Genomic DNA, 19826 nt, shown 5'->3' on the forward strand with positions numbered 1-19826 from the left:
TTCGAGACCTCAAATTCTCCTTCACCTTTTTTATTTCCCCCAAGCATCAAATTATTTCTCCCACCAGCTTCCGAAGTGGTAGCAGCCTCTAAACCAAAATCGGAAAGAGGCGGTGGGGCTCCACACGAGGTTCTGCTGTGAACCCCGAAGGAAGGACTGTGCCCGGACAGGGACTGCGGTCCCAGTACCCAGCCACCTAGGATCTACAGTCACCTAGGATCCAGATCGGAGGCCGGAGGACTCACCCCCGACGAAGTTCCCTCCCAGCGAGAGGGCAGGGAGGATGAAGGACAAAAACCTGTGTGCGTCTCTGTGTATCCGTGTGTGTGTGTGTGTGTGTGTGTGTGTGTGTTGTGTGTCCTTGAGGACACAAAACTCCATCAGGCTCCCCACCTGACGGGGTGGAGGGGTGCGATAAAGGTCGGCGGACCTAGTCCCGGGCTTTCTTTGAAATTAGGCAGGCGGAAGGGCAAGAAGCTTTGCTGCTAAGCTCAGCGTTCCGGGTGACTCTGCCCCTCCAGACTGGCCGCCCCAGAGCACGTCGCCGAAGTTCCTTGGGACGGGGTCCCCGCCACCTCCTCCCCTCCCCCAAGCCCGCCCACTTCCCACGCCCGGACTACTGAGGCTAGGTGGGTTTCGCCCAGGCTCCGACAGGCCGCTGGGTTGCGCCGGGGGCCCTTCTCCGCACCTTCGAATCCAGTCGACTGGCTTGGGGCTCCGAGAGAGCAGTTCTCCCGGCAGGGAGGGCTCCAGGAGCCTCGTTTTTCTCTCCCTAAGAGGCTAGTTTAGGGTGGGAATAACTAACAAACCCCCAACTCTCCGCCGACCTGGTGCAGAGTGTCCTTTGTCCACCCGAAAGTTCAGGGTAGTCCCCCACCAGCTCTTGTAACTAACTTGGTAGGTTTTTTTTTTTTTTTTCAATTAACAACCTCCACACAGAAACAGACCAAAAAAAAAAAAAAAAAAGGACCGGTTCGGCCTTACCACCTATTAATAGAAAACTTTAAAAAACAACTTTCCTAGATTCACCTGGAATCTGAGAAGGATCAGTGAATTTCTGAGCTGAGCGGCCGGAGGGAGTTAGTGAGCTAGGCTTCGGGTTTGGTTTCCCTCTCCTTGTGCCCAACCAGCCCGAGCTTTCAGGCCGAAGGAAACCGGAGGTAATGGAGATATCAAACAGTCACCACTCCGAAGACGCCCTTCCGCCGCTAGCACCCACCTTCGGTCTGCAAGGGTGATCACAGACTTACGGCGTCTTCATCACCAGGGGCTCCGAGGAAATCCAACGTCATTAAAAGGAACCCTCTATTATCACTTAGTATTGTTTGTGTATAGCAACATAAGAATTTCCCCCTCCTTTGAAAATTCCCCCACAATATTGAAACAGCATTTGTCTTCCGATTCCTACGAACGCTTGAGGCCTTTCTGGAAAACCATTACCATTCAATGGCTAGAAAATTGCTCTCTTTCCTTTAAAAAAAGAAGGGGGAAAAAGGGCGCAGCAGCAGCTACAACAGACAACAAAAACTTTCTCCTGCATAATCCCTGCTCACGGAATGACAAAGAAATGGTATTGACTTACCCCTGAACGGATGATGTGTTTGATAAGGGGGGGACTTTTTTGAAGATTTCTGTTCGGGAGCTGCACAGACAGCTGCAATTCATGGGCGACGCTGATTGCCAGAAACGCTATGGATTGGCATGGGGTCTGCAGCGCACAGATCCTGATCAATACTCCTACACTCACACGCCAGATGGTTTGGGGAAGGACAAAAATAAAATAGTCCAAATCAACCCACCATTATGCCTTTTTGTATTGCTCTGATAAACCTAGCTGTAGCACTAATGCGTTCTCCCCAACACAAAACCTTCAGGATTTTGAACGTTTCGGTGAAAATAAGCCGTCCCCCTCTACCCCGGGGTTTGGGCTGTGGTTACTCTTGTTTAGTGAAAAACAGAGCTGTTGGGCCCATTATCCAGGTTGAGTTTACTTGTGGTCTGTTTATTGTGTGTGTGTGTGTGAATAATTTATAAGTTCTCTGTTTTAATTGAATGTTCACACTCCTCAGACGCTTAAAAAAATTTTTTTAATGTGAAAACACATATGAAAACTCCAACAGTAAAATTGTCCAGTCTTTTCCAGCACTTGCTAACTCAAATTCAGTTTGTTTGTTTTTTTCTTTTGCAGTACAATAGCTTACATTTGTTGTCAATGTGTTTTATTTACAGGGTTCTTTTGACCCATATAAGTGTGTGGTCTTGAAGAAAGTCAGTGCTGTAAATGGGGGTACCCTGAGTAATGGATACTCTGCTCCTGATATAATGACTGGAAATTTTAATAGTCATGAAGTAGCATTTCTGCTGTCGCATTGCTATACGGTCGAGGGGAACAAGAGTGTAACTTTAAAATAAAAGAAAAAATTCTGAGTCTCAGAACTTCTGAAGCTTAGAGCATATGTGCTATTCAAGAGGTGGTCAGAAAGCAACTCCTTTTTATTTTCTTGAACTGTAGAGGGAAAAAAATCAAAGCTATTTCAAAACATTTTTGAAAACTGTATTCAATATTAGTACTGATGTTCTTAAAATTAACTTCGAGTAGATACTAAATATTTTTCCTGTTTAAAAAGAAAGGGGGAAAACATGCAAACGTAATTCAGAAAAAAAAATTAGGATGCTGACTAAACACACACATTAATTTTTCTTTTCAATGGGTTGGGGGTTGAAATACAAAAACGTCAAACCACTATCAGAAAAACGACGTGAAAAATCTGCTTTAATCTAGCCCAATGAAATTATACACAAAGAAGCCAACACGATTTCATGATTTCCCAGAGATCGCCAATATTGATCGAGGGAAGAGGGGGAGGGAGGGGAGAGTGAGGAAGAGGCCAGAATATGCAACTCACCTTTCAGCTCCCCAGCACGTGACTGCTTCCAGGCACATGCAGACGCAATACCCAGGAGCAGATTTATCCTGGTAGCCTGGTAAATGAGTTTATCATTTTGAAATTTTATTTAAATGGCAGTTTATATGCGGAGACTTCTGAAACGGCGACAGTGCCTACTGAAGTCCCAGCCTGAGGTCACGGGCCACTCCTTGAGCCTGAAGCCAGGACAGGGGGGAGGCCGCCTTTGCTACTAGGGCACTCAGATTCCTCTCCTGCCCACTTTCAGTCTCTGAACACTCTTGGGCCAACTGGAGATTGCACTCTTATGTACTTTTGTTCAACTCGATGTGTATTTCAAACATTTAACTTTCAAGTTATCCCCAAATGTCCAGTCGCCATCTATAAGGTGGAGGGTGGGAAGAGAGATGGTAGCAGATGGTGAGAGAGAGAGAAAAGTCAGAGAAACAGAAAAATGAGGGATGCTACCTGTCTAGGACTGTGACATTAAAGATTTGAGCAGCTGAGCAAACTATACCTAGCAAATCAGGGGATCATCCACTTTCTTGCCCAGGCGTTGATAGCACAGAGAAGAGGCTATCTGAAAGAATAATTGGCAAGATTTGAGCCAGAACTCAATACAGTTGATCTGTAAATAGTGTCACCGAACATTCATGTGACGGGATGATGGGGGGGGGGGGGTGGCTCTGTATTTAGAATAGAGAGGAGGGCAGCCATAAAAGGTGACTGAGACTAAAAACTGTTTTCCAAATGAATGAAACCTTTCTCTAGCGCCAGGAAGGCATACAGTGTTCCAGACTGTGTTCTTGTTTTCTTATCAAGTTTTCTCTAACAGCTGGAAGTGGTTGGAGGGGGCTGTCTTAAGGAGACCCCCTGCTCTTCTTTTGACAGCTGATCAAAAGAAAATAGGTCACGCTTCTCAAACTTATGTCCACCCTGTCCTTAATTACTGTCTCTTTAAACAAAGGCAACATCTGCGCAACCTCAGCTAGCTTGAATCTTCGGAGGCAAACAGCGCAACCTGCTTTCGAAGAAGCAGTTACTTTTAAGGCTTTCCGTGCCGAGCGGCTCTCGGCCTTCTATCAGCCCTCCAACCCAACCCCGGGCCGCAGAAATCTGCCCCTTCTCTCTACGCGCGCTCCACTCCCAGTCGCCGACGGGGGTTAGTCAACAACGGAAATCCTGGGTACGTGAAGGTGCACTTTTCAAAGCTGCGACTTGCGAGCGTTCTGGATCTGACCAGGGCTCTGTTCTTTTCAAAAACAAGGCTTGGATATGCAGATCTGGGCTCCAGGTCTTCTACCCACAGCCGTAACCCCGGGCGTCCCTCTCCTAGGATTTGAGGGACGTGTGTGTGTGTGTGTAAAGATCGGTAATCTCCCGGACGGTTTACACACTCCCTGCACCCCGAAGTTTGCTCGCTAAAGGCACCGGCAACAAGCCTACTGTACACGGCCCCCAGCCCCAGCCTCTCCACCCCACCTCCCTACCCACTCCTTTCCAACTCGCTCCCGCAGCCAGCATATGGTCACCTTGAAACCGCAGCTCCTGGTGTTCCAGTTTTGTTTTGCAATCTAGCAGGGCCCTTCTGAAGGCTCATAACTAAGAGATTTATGGGCTCGCCGGGTAATTAAATGATGTGATCGTGTTAACTTTGCATGCATCACAGCGGCCCGCTCCGGGGCGGAAAGGGCGCCGGTTGTTCCCTTCGCCCCGTAGACTATGCACTCCCCAGTCTCGGGGATTTACCGTGCATTACAATACATTGGCAACTGCGTTTTTTAAAAAGCTGCATTACTGGCTCCCAGCTAGTGACCCTCGGGTAGTGGCTTGTTAGATGTGAGTTTGCGTTTAACAGCCGTACGCAGATGGCTTACTGGCCGCGAGAAAAGCTTTGGCGTGAAGCAAAGCCCTTTAGACCGGGTCATGGCAGCTCGGAAGAGACACAGAGCGGCATCTCCACCGTGATTTCTCCCCCTCGCCCGCACTCTCGCCTCTCTCTCCGCACCACCCTCCCCTCCCTTCCGTCCCTCCCCTTGACGTTTGGTTCCAGCGGCCAAGGAGGAAAAAAAAAGAGGCACAGAGCCGTCAGCCAAACCTGAACCGCGCGGCCCCGCCCCCTCCGCAGCCATTGGTCGAGACGCGCAGGAGGCCCGTCCCCCCGGGGGAAGCCGCGGCCGCCGAGTGGCTGCCCGGGACGCCCATCGGACACTGCCCCGCCCCGGGCCCGGGCGGGTTAGGTTGGCCGCCCCGGCGAGCGGCAGAGCCCTTCTGGACAGCTCCCGCTCGCGCAGACGGAGGACGGCGGCGCCGGAGCGGGCTCGGACATGGCGAGGCAGCGCGGCGGGGCCCGGTGACCCTCCCGCGCCCGCTCGCCTCCCGCACGCGCGCCCCGCCCGCCCCCGCCCCGGGCGCGCCCGCCCGCAGCCCGGGGCGCACACCCGCACGCGCGCTCCCCTGCGCACTCACACACACACACACACACACACACGCACGCTCTCCCGAGCCCTCCGTCGCCGCCCGCAGCTGAGCTCCGCCACGCGCGCCTCGCCAGCCCGCCGGCCGCTCCCGCCGCCGCCGCCGCCGCTCCCGGGCCCCGATGGACTGAATGAAGGCTGCCTACACCGCCTATCGATGCCTCACCAAAGACCTAGAAGGCTGCGCCATGAACCCAGAGCTGACAATGGAAAGTCTGGGCACTTTGCACGGGCCGGCCGGCGGCGGCAGTGGCGGGGGCGGCGGCGGCGGGGGCGGCGGGGGCGGCGGCGGAGGCCCGGGCCATGAGCCGGAGCTGCTGGCCAGCCCCAGCCCCCACCACGCGGGCCGCGGCGCCGCCGGCTCGCTGCGGGGCCCTCCGCCGCCGCCCCCGCCGCCGCCGCCGCCAGCGGCGCACCAGGAGCTGGGCACGGCGGCCGCGGCCGCGGCCGCGGCGGCGTCGCGCTCGGCCATGGTCACTAGCATGGCCTCGATCCTGGACGGCGGCGACTACCGGCCCGAGCTGTCCATCCCGCTCCACCACGCCATGAGCATGTCCTGCGACTCGTCCCCGCCCGGCATGGGCATGAGCAACACCTACACCACGCTGACGCCGCTGCAGCCGCTGCCGCCCATCTCCACCGTGTCGGACAAGTTCCACCACCCGCACCACCACCACCCGCACCACCACCACCACCACCACCACCAGCAGCGCCTCTCGGGCAACGTCAGCGGCAGCTTCACGCTCCTGCGCGACGAGCGCGGGCTCCCGACCATGAACAACCTCTACAGCCCCTACAAGGAGATGCCGGGCATGGGCCAGAGCCTGTCCCCGCTGGCCGCCACCCCGCTGGGCAACGGGCTGGGCGGCCTCCACAACGCGCAGCAGAGCCTGCCCAACTATGGACCCCCAGGCCCCGACAAGATGCTCAGCCCCAACTTCGACGCGCACCACACTGCCATGCTGACCCGCGGCGACCAGCACCTGTCCCGCGGCCTGGGCACCCCGCCCGCGGCCATGATGTCGCACCTCAACGGCCTGCACCACCCGGGCCACGCTCAGTCCCACGGGCCGGTGCTGGCGCCCAGTCGCGAGAGGCCACCCTCGTCGTCTTCGGGGTCGCAGGTGGCCACCTCCGGCCAGCTGGAGGAAATCAACACCAAAGAGGTGGCCCAGCGCATCACCGCCGAGCTGAAGCGCTACAGCATCCCACAGGCGATCTTCGCGCAGAGGGTGTTGTGCCGGTCTCAGGGGACTCTCTCCGACCTGCTCCGGAACCCCAAACCGTGGAGTAAACTCAAATCTGGCAGGGAGACCTTCCGCAGGATGTGGAAGTGGCTGCAGGAGCCCGAGTTCCAGCGCATGTCCGCCTTACGCCTGGCAGGTAAGCGCAGAGGGCCGGCTGGAGTCGGGCTGCCGGCGGCTCTGGTCCCGGGTGCGGGCACTGAGCCTCCCCTCCGGTCCCCTGCCCCTCTCCCTCCACGCTTGCCATTTGTTCTCTACTTCATTCCGTCTCCGTTTCCTTGCCCTCCTCTTTTCTCTGTTCTCCCTTACTCTCTCTTTTCTCACTTCCCTGTCTCCCGAGCTTCTTGAGCGACCCCCGTCCCTGTTTTGTTCACACTCTGCTCACCGTGCCAACAACTCTGCCCTCTCTTTCGGACCTTCCCCAGTTGTGGGAGGCGCGAAGAGTGTGTGCGGTGTCCACTAGGAGCCCTCTCTTTCCCAGACTCCCGGGGACGGCGGGGTTGCCTTTATTCAGAACCCTGTGCACTTGAACTCTTGTTCAGACAATACATTGTACTTCTGCCAGCTGCCTGGTCTCCCTATATAGAGGCAATTGGTGGCGAGAGGTAGTGGGCTTTAGAGGAGGAAGAGCTCTCTCTGCTGTCTTTCTCCCCACCGTGTTGGGCAAACTTATTCGGTCACTGACAGGAAGCACAGCCTTGCCCAAGCGGAGAACCGGGGGGTTGGGCGGGGGGGGGGGGGGGGGGTGGCCGGGATACAACCGCGCTTCCGGAGCCGGTCTCCGGCCTTGACCTCGGCGCGGGGACTTTGTGATGGAAAGAGCGGGCTGGGGCCAGCGCCCGTGTCCCTGCCCACAGTGAGGTTGGGACTGCCACATTCACCGCTCTGGGAGGACAGGAGAGGGGAAACTCGGAGCGGGAAGCGTCCTGCCTTACTGGCCGGCCGCCCTTTGCCCGGCTCCCAGCGTTGGCCGCGATGTGCCGAGGTGTGGCTGGACCGTGGGGACGAGGCTGGGAGCTCGCGGAAAGAGGGTGCTGAGAAATTAAGATGCAGGTTAGTTAACGCCTCTTGGGCGCTGGGCTCCCGGCTCCACCTTTGCATTAAGCGGACGCGGATGGAGCGCTGGGCTCGGCGACGGGGAGGGCCGGCGGCCGGCGGGAGGGGACGGGTGGACGCGCCGGTTACATTGTTCTGGGGCCGGCTTGGGCTCTCTGTGCCTCCTCTAGCGGCCGAGCCGCGAGGTACAGCCCTCTATTGTTCTAGGAGAGCAGAAACCTCCCGTGTGGGCGGCGGGAGCCGAGAGAAAGGCGCAGCCCGGGCTGCGGCTGGCACCCGGGTGCGCGCTTTTGTGCCCCGGCGCGGTGTGCGTGGCGGGTGCGCTGCGCCCCCGGGGACCCTGCCACGGGCCAGGAGGGGCGAAGTGTCCAGGCGCCCCGCCGGGGAGGACGCACGGCCCCCAACTGCAAGCCGGGATTGGGCGGCTTCTTTTGGCCACCTCTCCCGATAGTCAGATTGTCTGGGGAACAATTCGCGGTGGCGGTGATTTACATAGGGGAGCTGGAAGCCCGAAGTTCCGAGCCGCATAAAACGGGCTTCCGGAGCTAGAGCGCAAGCTTCCTCTCCGGCTCCCTGGGGCTTTCCTCGCACCAATGAGTCTGGTTTATGGGGTGCACTGTACCGACGCTGGACAGGGTTGGGGGATGTGACAGGCGGTGGGGAGGGGGCGTTTCCACTCTGACAGCCGCCGTCCGCCTTCGCTTGTTGGATTCCAGTCTCTAGTCCGTAACCACCCGCAGTGTCGATCCGAAAAGGTCATGAAAACTAGGTCCGCCACCCCCAGAGCTTCCCCAAGTCGGTGAACTCCAAATAGTTCTGCATGGATCTTGAAACCTTCTTTATCTTTCCCCTAGCTTACTCTTCATCCTCTCCTACCATTTTCTCTGATTGCTCTTGGTCCCTTGAAAAAATTAAGCAGGAAATAGACAGTATCAGTGAAAAATGGACTGGAAACCTACTGAATTCCAAACTGTGTGGTCCCTCTTTGTCTTAGGCCCCCGAGCACGCCCTCAGTCCCTCTCCGAGAGTTCTAGCGAGGACGGGCTTCCTGAGCACAGGCAGCGGAAGAAACTTGGGGGTCGGTCTCGGGGAAGGGAGGCCAGGGTAGGGTGAAGACGGGGTGACAGCGATCTACTCCGGCTCATCTCAGAGCACTGCCGCCCCCTCATGCCTGTCCCGCAAAGGACAGAGCTTTTTTTTTTTTTTTTTTAAAGCAAGCCTTCTGCCCACATTTGTCTGAAAGTGAGGTGGAAAGAAACGCTTTGCTGGTCAGCCGGTCTCAAGCCTTTTTGCAATAGCGTCGAGGGGGTTAGGGAGAGTGTGGCATCCGTGGGAGACTGCAGTCCCATCACCCACCCCGGGAGAGTCCTGGGGCCAGTCCTGGGGGCTTTTCTGAGCAGGAGCCAGAAAGCCCCCTCAGTGGGAGATCGAGAGCCTCCTTGGCAAGTGGAAATCTCCTGCCAGGGACCCCACTTTGCTCTAGCATTCAAATGCGTGTCTGTTTTATTACCCCAAGTTGAAAAGAGACAAGAGCTTTAGCCTTTTTATCTGGCCATTTTATCAGCAACTACAAGTGTGTCGAGTGGTTGTTATTACACAGGAGTCTTTTCAGCTTGGGGTCAGTAGATCAGTCTCTCCAGACACTGATGCAGAAGCTGGGCCTGGTAAGTAGGTATTATGTGCTTAGGAGCGCTAGCGAAGGGGAGCAAATGGAGAAGAAACTCCGAGGCCTTCTCCTCCAGGAGTATCGATCCCACTCTTGCAGCGGACTCACAGGGCGGCAGAGGGCTCCGGGGGGCTTTCAGCAAACCCGTGACTCCACAGGGCAACTCTGCCAGACCCCCATGCTGGAACCTGGCAGAGAGCGCCTGGCCCCCATCTCACCAAGACCAGGTCTCTCTCAGTCTCACCTTAATTTCTCTATGTCCTCTTAACTTCTCTGTCTGTTCTTAATTTCCCTTTCTCGTTCTCACTTTGGGTCTTGCCAGAGGCCTAAGCAGACGGGTTTGAGGGAACCCTGAATTAAGAATTAAGACGTCTGGTTTTGGCCAGCGCTGGCCCCCTCTCCCGGAGGTGGGCTGCACCCCATCACAGCAGAAGGGGGCTGGCTCTCCTCCTTTCCCACCGCTGGGGTACTGGATCCACAGCCCCAGGTAGTATTTTAAAGGGGAAGGGAGAAGACGTCGGGGAGTCGCAGGTTAGATTTCAGAGAAAGGGGTTCCAAGTGCAGGCAGGACTCCTTTCATAAAGGGTGGCCACAGCGGAAACTGTCTGGGACCACACCAGGTTGGGCCTCCTCGGCGGTGTCCAGGGTTGACTCCCTCTGGACAGTTTTTATTAATCCGAGAAGAGACTTTAAGAAGGGGGGGACCAACTCCCCAATGGCTTCCAGCACAAACTCTCTCTGGCTTTGAGCCCGAGAGGGCTCTGAACCAAGCACAGACAGGAACCAGGAGAGATGGAGAGAACACAGGCAAGACAGTGGAGGGGCACCTCGTGGAGGAAAATCGAGGTCCCCATGGCGGGAGTTGGTTTCCTCCAACAGCTGGAAGACAGAGCAGAGCCCCCGGTCGACCCTCGCGGCCGGTTGGCCTCCTGTGAGCTGGACTTCCCAGACGGCCGGCAGGGAACCTGTCTCCCGTCCCCACGGCGGACAGGCGCCTGGCCGGCTCTAGGCGGCCGTTCCGGAGCCAACTCTGTTCTGGCGGGGGAGAGCCCTCACCCAGCCCACCAGGATGTCTCCCGCGGTGGAACGGCCGGGCCAGTGGGCCGGCCCAGGGATCATCCTGAAGCCACGCTGAGCCTAGGGGTGAGCCTCGGGGTGGGGACAGGGACCTATTCGCAGAGACCTTCCCTCTCCCTCGCCTGTTTTTCCTGACGGTTTTGCCGCCCTTGTCGGTACGGCACGTACCCGTTCTCTTATGCCGGCTGGTCGGGTGAATAATTGGAAAGCTCGCCTCCATCCTATCTTGGTCAAGTCCCCAGTGGCCTCGAGAACACCTTCCTAATTTGCTTTGGGGTGGGCGGGAGCGGCGGAGGGCAGTGAACCCGCGCGCGCCCTGGATGCCAGAGGCGGCGCCTTTATTTTCCTTCCAGGCTTTGCGCCGCGCGGGTATGTCACTTTTCTCAAACAAATGTGTATATGGAGGGAGATCGATGCTGATAATGTTTAGAAGATTAAAAGAGCATTAATGCTGGCAACGGGAACGTAAACGTGTGGACCCAGATTTCATTGATCCGGAATCCGATCCGGCGCGTTTCCAGTAAACCCGACGGGCGCCCTCTTCCCAGCAGAGCGCACGCCAGCGGCCCAGCTCCCCGGCGCTCCCGCCACGCCGCCTCCCCAGCTCCAGGAGGGCTCTCGGGTCTGGCGGCCGCCCCAGCCCGCGCTTCCTACTCCCGGTCTCGTCTGTCGCCCGGCTGCCGGCCTATGGCCCCGTCCCCGCGCTCCCCGGGCGGCGGGTGTCCCCGAAGGGGTCGCACGGGACGCGAGGCCTCTCCGTCCTCCCGCTCTTCGAAGGCCTTCGCCTCCGCCGCCCGCGTCAGATCCATCAGGGCCCAGGGCAACTTCTCTCCTCCGTCGAAACTACCCGGGAAATCTGGTCACTCCTCGTTACACGGGTACACCGAGCTGAACGTTAGAAACGAGGTCTCTAAAGCTGCCTGCGAACCTCGCAGCTTCCTGATCCGCGGATCCATCCCCATCCAGATTTGTGTCCTTAAGGAAGAACGTTCGAGTGAAACGTTCCCACTCGCAGACTTTCCCACCGATGCATTAGTTGGACAATTAAGCGAGGCCGCAGTGACAGCGGCCTAGGCGTCACTCCTCAGTATGGTCTGCTCTGGGCTAGCTGAGTCAACGAGGGAAGAATCTTGTTTCTTATCCCACCGGGGGTAGGATGGTCAGTCTCCCAGAAACTGGAGCGATCTTCCCTTCTGGGACCCCGGACTCAGGCCTGGCCTCCTGGTAGGAAAGTTTTCTCTGAGACATCTGCCTTGATGGGGAAAAACGAAGAACTTCAAAGCTGTTCCTCGGGGACAGCCCGTCCACTCTGCCAGCCTTTCCCTTCTTGGCCCAGTGGTTGACTCTTCCAGAAGGAACACCAAGGTGGATGAAGGAAAGGGAAAGCTGAGGCAGTGGTGCAGGTGAGATCAGAACTAAATCGCACAGATTTTTTTTTTAATTGTAAGTTCTCCAATTTGAGAAAAACGAAAGCTTTTCCTTCAAGAGAAGGTTTCAACCTGGAAGAAAGGACTGTTTCCCTTATTCCTCCAAGAAGGAGATGAGAAGAAGGAGCAAGGAAAGGAGAGAGGACAGAAACAAATCTGGCGTTTTTCTGCCTTGAGGGGTGGCCAAGGGGAGGCAGTTATTTCTTTCTGTTCTCCCCAGAGTCGGGGCCATCTTCCCACCAGTGGGTTTCCTTAAAGAAGGGGGCTTTCAAAGGGTTCCTTGACGCCTAGCCCCTCTTCTGAAAATGGACGTGAACCACCTCAGGTGATTGGGGACAGAAAGCGAAAAGGGCTCGTGGTTTCCGCCTGGTGAGGCGGGCAGCTGGCCCCTCCCCACAAGCCCCAGGGGAAGGGCGCTCCGTTACAGCGAGGTGAGCAGGCTTTTGGAGGGTGGACTCTTCATCTCTCTGTCACCCCCATCCTAGAATCTTCAATCCCCTCCTAGAATCCTCAAACAGGGCTGGATTCCTGGGGAAAGGTGAGGGTGGAGCGAAGGGACACTGAGCCCCCCAGGTGCTCCGTGTCTCCAGGAGGCGAGTGGGCCCACTTCTCTCTGGGTCTGCCCAGAGGTCACAGAGGACCCTGCAGGGTTTACCTCCTGGAGCTCCAGGCCGGAAACCGGAGGCGAAAACGAGGCTGCCTCTGCCTCCATTCCACAACCTCACTTTAGGGCGAGCCTTAGTTTTCTGGGCTTTAGAACCTGTTTTTCTAAGGAAAGATCAGGGAAAGGGGGGTGCAGGGTTCTCACTGTTGCAGTGGCTGGTGTTGGCAAAAACTGTCTGGAGGAGAAGTGGCGTCGTGTCGGGTGTCCCTGGAGGAATGGAAACCTCAGAGGAGAAGCAGAGAGATTCCGTTTCTGGGTTCCTGCCAGAGGAAGGGAACTGAGGAGGGAATAAATAGTGATTACCGTCTGGATAAAGGGCCCTGGGGAGAAGGGTGAATGGTGAGGAGCCCGGAGCCTGAACCTTCATCTACAGACCCTGGACTGTCCTCACCCCTGGCCCGCTCGGAGGCCCCAGCTTTTCCTGACCTGGGAAAATTGCTTTTCCTGGTGGAGGGAAGCCGTTATGAGGGAGTCCAAGAAGGATCTTCATGCTGTCAGGAACAAAGCCTGTACACGTGGGCTGGGGGCCCCCCAGCACCCCGTCCATCCCCCTAATGCACATCAGTGCCTTTGGGGAAAGCTGTATGATCCCCAGGTCTCCAGGCTAAGACTCTGAGAAATGGATGCAGGTTTTTGTGGGGCAGGGGAGGAGGGGCAGGGGCTGAGCCCATCCGATGCACAGCAGGGTGCGGATGGGCCAGGCACGGGCCGTGCAGACAGGGCTAGTCTCTGTGGGGGGAGGATTCCTCCGAGCTGTGGACATTTGTTAGGAAAGCCGTCCCACGCAAACTGTCCCAGAGGGAGGGGAGGCGCTGTGTTCCGCCTTGGTGCCCCTCTCGCCATCTGAAGATCCATTACTCTTCTGTAGAAAGCAGACTTTGTTTGGGTTGGAAGCACACCTCCAATGTAATTTAATCAGCATTGGACTTTGGCTCGCATAATCAAATATACATATACTTTCTCCTGCAGGAAGAAAAATAATTTCTCTGTAACCGGCATTGACTTGAAGTCATGTCGTCTCCGGAAAGCATCCCATTTTTAAAGGGAAAGGTAAAATTGAGGGGGAAGAGAACCCACAGTTTTTCGGTGGTTTGCCTCGTAATAGCTAAGAGAGCCAGTTACCACCTGAGAAAGGATGGAAGGAACATCTAAAAACTGAAACATATGGGCTGCTCCAATTGTAAGTATCCCACTCCAGCTTCTTCTGTGTAGTCAACCTGCCAGATCTGTGTTGGTTTGACCAGTAAGTAGGTTGACTGACTCCTAGGAATTTGGGCTTTGTGTTTGCATTGAGGCACCTTTGGAAGAATCGCTCCATTGCTCCGTTTCTGTCTGTTTTCTTTGGAGAGACCATGGGCAGTAGCCGCAGGATCCCAGTGGGCAGCAAGCCCACCCCGCCCCCAGGGCTTGGAGCATCCCCCAGAACAAGCCTGGATGCCCCACCCCCCAGAGCGAAGCTCTGGGCTGTACCCAAGTTGGGTCTGTTAGGGAATCTGTTGTAAACACAGATCCATTGATTTGCATTTGTCAGAGAGTAAAGTTAAACCAGTGAAAAGAGAAGCCCTTACCCTTTTATGCAGGGCCAGGGAAACCTTTCATATTGATCCTATTGATCCAACCTTTCCCTTTAAGGAAACCACATAGTTAAAGACCCTCGTTCAATAGATTTACCCTTCTCGCTTGTGATATTCCTTTAAGTGTCCTCATCTAGGCTAGCTGGGCATTAAGCCCACACTCCAAGCCAAACAGAAATGGAAAGGGGGTGGGAGGAGAGGAGTCAGGAGGCAGAATTGTGGGAAGTGAAACTGAATCATACTGAAAGGCATAATGTCTCGGTTGGGGATGCTTTACTCATCCTTCTGAGATGACACGCAGGGATAAGAACAAAATAGATGCGTTTAACACGTCTCCTCTCCCTTCCCTTCCCTTCCCTCCCCTCCTCTCTCCCTCTTAAAACAAAATCTGTTTAGGTGCTAGACTAACATCACAGGAACATCACTTTCTACTGTGAAATTATTTCAATCAAGCAGCTAGCTTGCTTCATTAAAACTGGTTCCCTTAAAGGCAGTAAAACTTTCACAGAAATTCTTTTGGTTCATTTGTAGCAGATTGGGAATAAAATTTGTCCCCAGATATGCAATGTTTTGGACTCTGTATCTGAGCATGAGCACTGAAGTCACTTTCGAAGAGAGGGGTTGAAGTTGTGTCTTTTGATGGAAGAGGGTAGAAACCAGACCAGGAGTAAGGAACCACTTTTTCTTCTAGAGCAGTGTAGATGGAACAGGAATTGCTAAGTATTGCTTGGTACCCCTCATGTTTACAGAGATGAAAATGAAAGTCCCCTTTGTTTCCAGAACTGTGGGCATGATCTGTTTTATTTCTTCCTTGACCCTTTTTGTTCTGTAAACAACATCCATTTGTAATTTTTTTTTCTCAACATGTTCCATGCGGTGTACATAATTGGCTCTCTCTTGGGTTGAGTTCAGACATTCATGTTTGTTTTATGTGATTGAAAAATATTAATGATTCCTTAGGTGAGCTAATGTATTTATCTGCTGAGTGAGTTCAAAGGGCAGAGTTCAGCTATGGTTCAGGTTAATTGAACAGGAAGCTGTGAGCTCTCCAGCCTGTGTTGAACAAGGGACCAGTTCCTTAAAATATCACACTCAGCAAACACACAGTTTCACTGTCTTCATCCTGGAGTCTGATGTAAGAGGCTCAGATCAACTTGGATTGCTTGTTTAAAAGCCCAAAGCAAAAGCACAGCAACGGCAACAAACCCCGCCCCCTACCCGGAGTCCCCCTTAGGGAAGAAGAGTTTTCTCATTGGCTAATTGCTTTATTGGTAGCACTGACCTGCAGAGCAGCTGCAGCGGCCTGGATGAAGGCTCAGGCCTCAGAATAATGCGCTCCATTAGAACAGGGGAAGGCATTTTTTGTTTACTCAATTGGAGCTCCCTGCAAAGTGCCATTAACCCCGGCCCAGCCGCGTGTGTGTCGCAAAAGCCAAAGGTCACGCCAGTCAGGCTGTAGGCACAGCCAGCTCTGCCCTGCTGGGAGGGAGGACGTGTCCTTGCTGGCATGGCCCTCTGCAAGCTCGGTCCAGCCCTGTGGGCCCCTCCAGGGCCCTGACCAGAACAAGCACTTGCACAACTTGTTTGCATTTCCCAATTGCTGAATCATGTTACTGATGATTGCACAGTTTTGATCTGAGACCCATGAAACACACACGGAAGGGAAAAAGAATCCTCCCGCTGACCTTGTCTCTCTTATTTATGTTCCCTTCCTCATTGTGTGTTACAGTAAATAGAATTGTGCAAACGGTGCTTTTTAGCAGGAATGTAGTCTGGATAAGTGCTTGGATCAAGAAGACAGAGCTCCAAACCTGGGCGGAGGAGGGGGTGGTTTAGCAGAAAGGTTTGAGGTGGAGCCGGGAGCACAGTCAAGGCTTCTACCAAGAGCACCTTGAGCTAGAGCGCCACCTGCCGGGAGTCTCCTAACTGCAGTAAGCCTTGCGCCCCTGAGGGCCACGCTCTGTCCTTCACTTTGTTCCTAGTGTCTATGTCTCCATTCTCCACCCTCCCGACCACTACCCATATTTTCCTAGGAATTTCTTAGGGGGCTTTCTCCCGGTCCCTTGGAACTCTAACCTCTGCCTGTTCTAATAGGTTGCTAAGGAGAAATCGGCAGTTTTGCTGTGATGGGTAAAGTGATTCGCCCACCCTGCACATTTAAGTAATAGTCTCCTGCTTAGTTGGATAGTGCTTGGGAGGGGAAGAGGGGCAGAGAAAGCAAAAATAAAATATATATATACATCTGGGAGAGAAGAGGAATGTTATGTGTGTCAGAGAAATGGCTCAGTTAGTTGATGGTGCCAGTGGGCACTGTGCCAACTATAAGGTGCTCTGCAAAGGCAGAATATTGTACCAGGGAGAGGGGGGTGAGAGAGAATCAGTGTGTGCAGAGGGGGCATCAGGAAAGACATGCCAGGTCAGTGAGCCAGAGGTGGGCTCTGGGAAGTCTCCTGGGAAGAGAAGAAGTGAACCAGCCATTTTGCAGTTGCAAAGAAGTAAGCCACCGAGCTACACCTGGAACCAGACTGGGGTGCTGGCTGAGGCTCTGTGGGCAGCAGCTGTTTCCAGGCTCACCTCCCCTTGATCCGGGCCCGCCACCCCTGACAGCAGAGCGCCGGTGGGTGGGTTGCCGCCTGTACGCCCCAGGCTCAGACTTCAGCACCACGAACAGCGCCGCAGAGCGCCCCAAGAGCCAGCGTGCGCCCACGCTGAGCAGAGCAAACTTACATCTCAGCCCAGAGAAGGGGCACGGGTCCTCTGCAGGGTTAGGTCCGGGTGGGGCCCTCTCTGATCAGCAGCTCCAGCTCTCTGATCTGGGAGCCCGAGTCTGAACAAGGCCTCCGATTGTCCTCTCTCGCCCGCGGCTTCGGTTCTCTGTGTGAGGTCAGCAGTAATGAAGGGAGAGAGGTGATGGCCTGATGATCAAAGATGCTGAAGGTCCCCTTCCTTTCAGAGAGGAAGAGCGTTACCTCTGTGTGTTGGGGGGGGCGCGGGGGTGGGGTCGGGAAGGGGAAAATTGAACTGGCTTCTGCAGGCACTGACTGCTATTTTCAACATGGTATTTCAGATTTAGAGTTGCCTTTCAAGGCTTGTGGTCTGGTTGCCCCATATACAAATGGACAAAAATGGACTTCCCCTACCATGTGATTTTTGCAAACACAGTCATCATTGTATTAACCAAGATTCTCACATCATGTCAGCAGTCATGTTGCCAGGCTGCCTCTAGTGAGGCAGGTTGGAGTTCTTGAGATTATTCCTCGATGGGGCAGTATTTAAGAGGGACCTCTCCACCACTTCGTGGGCTGGGGGTGGTGTCTCTTCCTCATGGCCCTGGCCACAGTGAGAGCTGGCATTAGGCACTGGCCCCTGCCTCCAGCCATTTTCAGTCAGTTGCTCTGCTTTATTTGCATCTTTTAGTCCAGAGAAAGGAGGCAGGTGGGTCCTTTTGGTCTGTGATTAGCCACGACCCAGTCTCTTTAGATTTCTAGTAAAATGGCCCTTGACTTCCCAAAGCTAATGAAAATGTAAAACTTTTGCCCCATATCAGGAAACTTTAGTTCAAGCCTAATTTATTGCTAAAGTGGTTCTCGGGGAGGTGGAGCATAGGAACAGACAAGTGTATCCCCTTTAAAAGAAAGTCAGGGGTATGATAAATGAGATTTTCTTCCCTGTGACAATTCATCTTTAAATTCCAAGTGACTTGGATGAAAGGAAGAAAATCCACCCCAAGCAAAACAAACCTGGTAGAGCATTCACTCTCAGTGTTGGGAAAAAAATCATTTTCTGTGTCTGAGATTTTGCTCTGTAAATGGGCAGGAACACATTTGAATTAGATCTAAGAGCTGGTTTTAAATCTCCTTGATAAACACTGATTAAAGCAGTTTCTTCAGGTCATATGGTCTTCAAATTTGCGGACATGCGTTTCCTAGTAGTTGTTGGGTTACACTATCAAAACCTTTTCCAGTAAAACTTGGATTTGACAGTCAGGAAGGTCATTTTTCTTAGTCTGTTTTATATGCATCACTGCATCTTATTAAAATCAGTCTGTCCACTCCACCAGGGCTTATACTAAATGCATTTCCTTTCTAGTGAACTCAATGTGGTTTTTAAAAGATATTCTATTTTGATAAGACTGTGTAAACAGGACCTCTCCTGTGGTCTTCTTTGACTCCAAATACTTTTTTAAAAAGTAAAAGAACTTTTTGCCTTTCTGAAAGAGTGATAGATATACAAATCTAAAGGAATTTTTTAAAAAAATCTTGGATTCAGATGCCTCCTAACATATATCAGAATTTATATCAGCTCATGTTCAAGGCATGAAAGTGAATTCTTTAGTCCACTCTTGATGTTTAACCCTTCTGATCCCTTATTTCCATTCTTCTGAAAAGGAAGAGACATTCTTCCTTTTGAAAGCCAATTCCTCACTACTGAGCCATAAAAAGGAACGCATCTGAGTCCGTTGTAATGAGGTGGATGAACCTAGAGCCTATTAGACAGGCTGAAGTGAGTCAGAGAAAAATAAATAGCGTATATTAGCACCTGTGTATGGAGTCTGGAAGGATGGCACTGATGGGTGTATTTACACGGCAGCCGTGGAGACACAGACATAGAGAAGAGGCTTATGGACACAGAGGACGAGGGGGAGGGGGAGACGCATGGCGAGAGCGGCGTGGATGCGTGTGCACCGGCGTGTGTAAACAGACAGCCAGGGGGAATTTGCTGTGTGACTCAGGGAGCTCACATGGGGCCTCTGGAGTAACCTAGAGGGGTGGGAATGGGCAGGCAGTGAGAGGTTCAGGAGGGAGGGGTGGTATGTATACCTGGGGTTAATTCATGTTGATGCATGACAGAAATCAAACCAATATTGTAAACCAATCATCAATCAATTAAAAAAAATTTTTTTAAAGACCAAAAAAGGAAAAAAACCCCACTTCCTCTGATTCATCGTGCTTCTCGGGTCTACAGTATTCTTCTGCTTCTCTGTATATTGATTCTATTAGTTTTTGAGAGTTTGATATTGAAACTCCCAACTAAAAATCTTGATATTATCTACTTAAAAAATAATTGGAACATATATTAGAACTATATATAATTTCTTCCTGTCTCTTCTAAGTCTCCTGTGAATGTGTTGCCCTAGTTTCATAATTTAAAAAGTGAAGAGGAAAACAAGGAAATCCATTCCTTCCCCTCATTCTGGGCCCCCGCCTCTCTTGCCTTCTCAGGACCCGAGCCCTTCCTGTGCTTAGAACCTCTTCCTCATTAGCTTTGTTTATTTACCTTTAATTGAAGGATAGTCGGTCCAGTGTTGGTTTGGTCTCTGCCAAACATCAGCATGAATCAGCCACAGGCTTACCTGTGGCCCTCCCTCCTGCACCTGCCCCGCCTCCCTCCCCACCCGGCCCGGCCCCTCCGGGCTGTTACAAAGCCAGGTGAGCTCGCTGAGTCGTGCGGCGGGAGTCCCCTGCTGCCTGCTCTGCATATGGCCAGGTGTGCCTGTCTTCCCACATCCCACCCTCTCCTTCCTCCCTGCCCCCCACCTCATTAGCTTTTCCCCATCCGAATTCTTGTGCTCCAAACTCTCCTATCTTTTTCTTTAACGCTCCTCTGAGCCCTGTTCTGACTCGGGCTCTTCCCTCCCTTCGCTTCTGGGAAGAGCTGGTATAACTCAGCGTGTGCTTCTGACTTGCCCTTCAGTCCTAGCCCTTTGCTGTCTTGTTCTGGCCACTCCTGTTTAC

General features: G+C 53.6%; 1 protein-coding gene across 1 annotated transcript in view; it reads left to right on the forward strand.

The window, feature by feature from the left end:
* The first annotated feature begins 5420 nt into the window (after positions 1-5420).
* ONECUT2 (one cut homeobox 2) overlaps positions 5421-19826 on the forward strand; it is a 48180-nt gene continuing 33774 nt past the window's right edge. Inside the window, exon 1 of the mRNA XM_069569245.1 lies at positions 5421-6766. Coding sequence (XP_069425346.1) covers positions 5515-6766 — 1252 coding nt within the window. The 5' untranslated portion in view covers positions 5421-5514. The remainder of the gene's footprint in view (positions 6767-19826) is intronic.

The sequence above is a fragment of the Ovis canadensis genome, chromosome 23 (assembly GCF_042477335.2).
Source record: "Ovis canadensis isolate MfBH-ARS-UI-01 breed Bighorn chromosome 23, ARS-UI_OviCan_v2, whole genome shotgun sequence".
Lineage (NCBI taxonomy): Eukaryota > Metazoa > Chordata > Mammalia > Artiodactyla > Bovidae > Ovis > Ovis canadensis.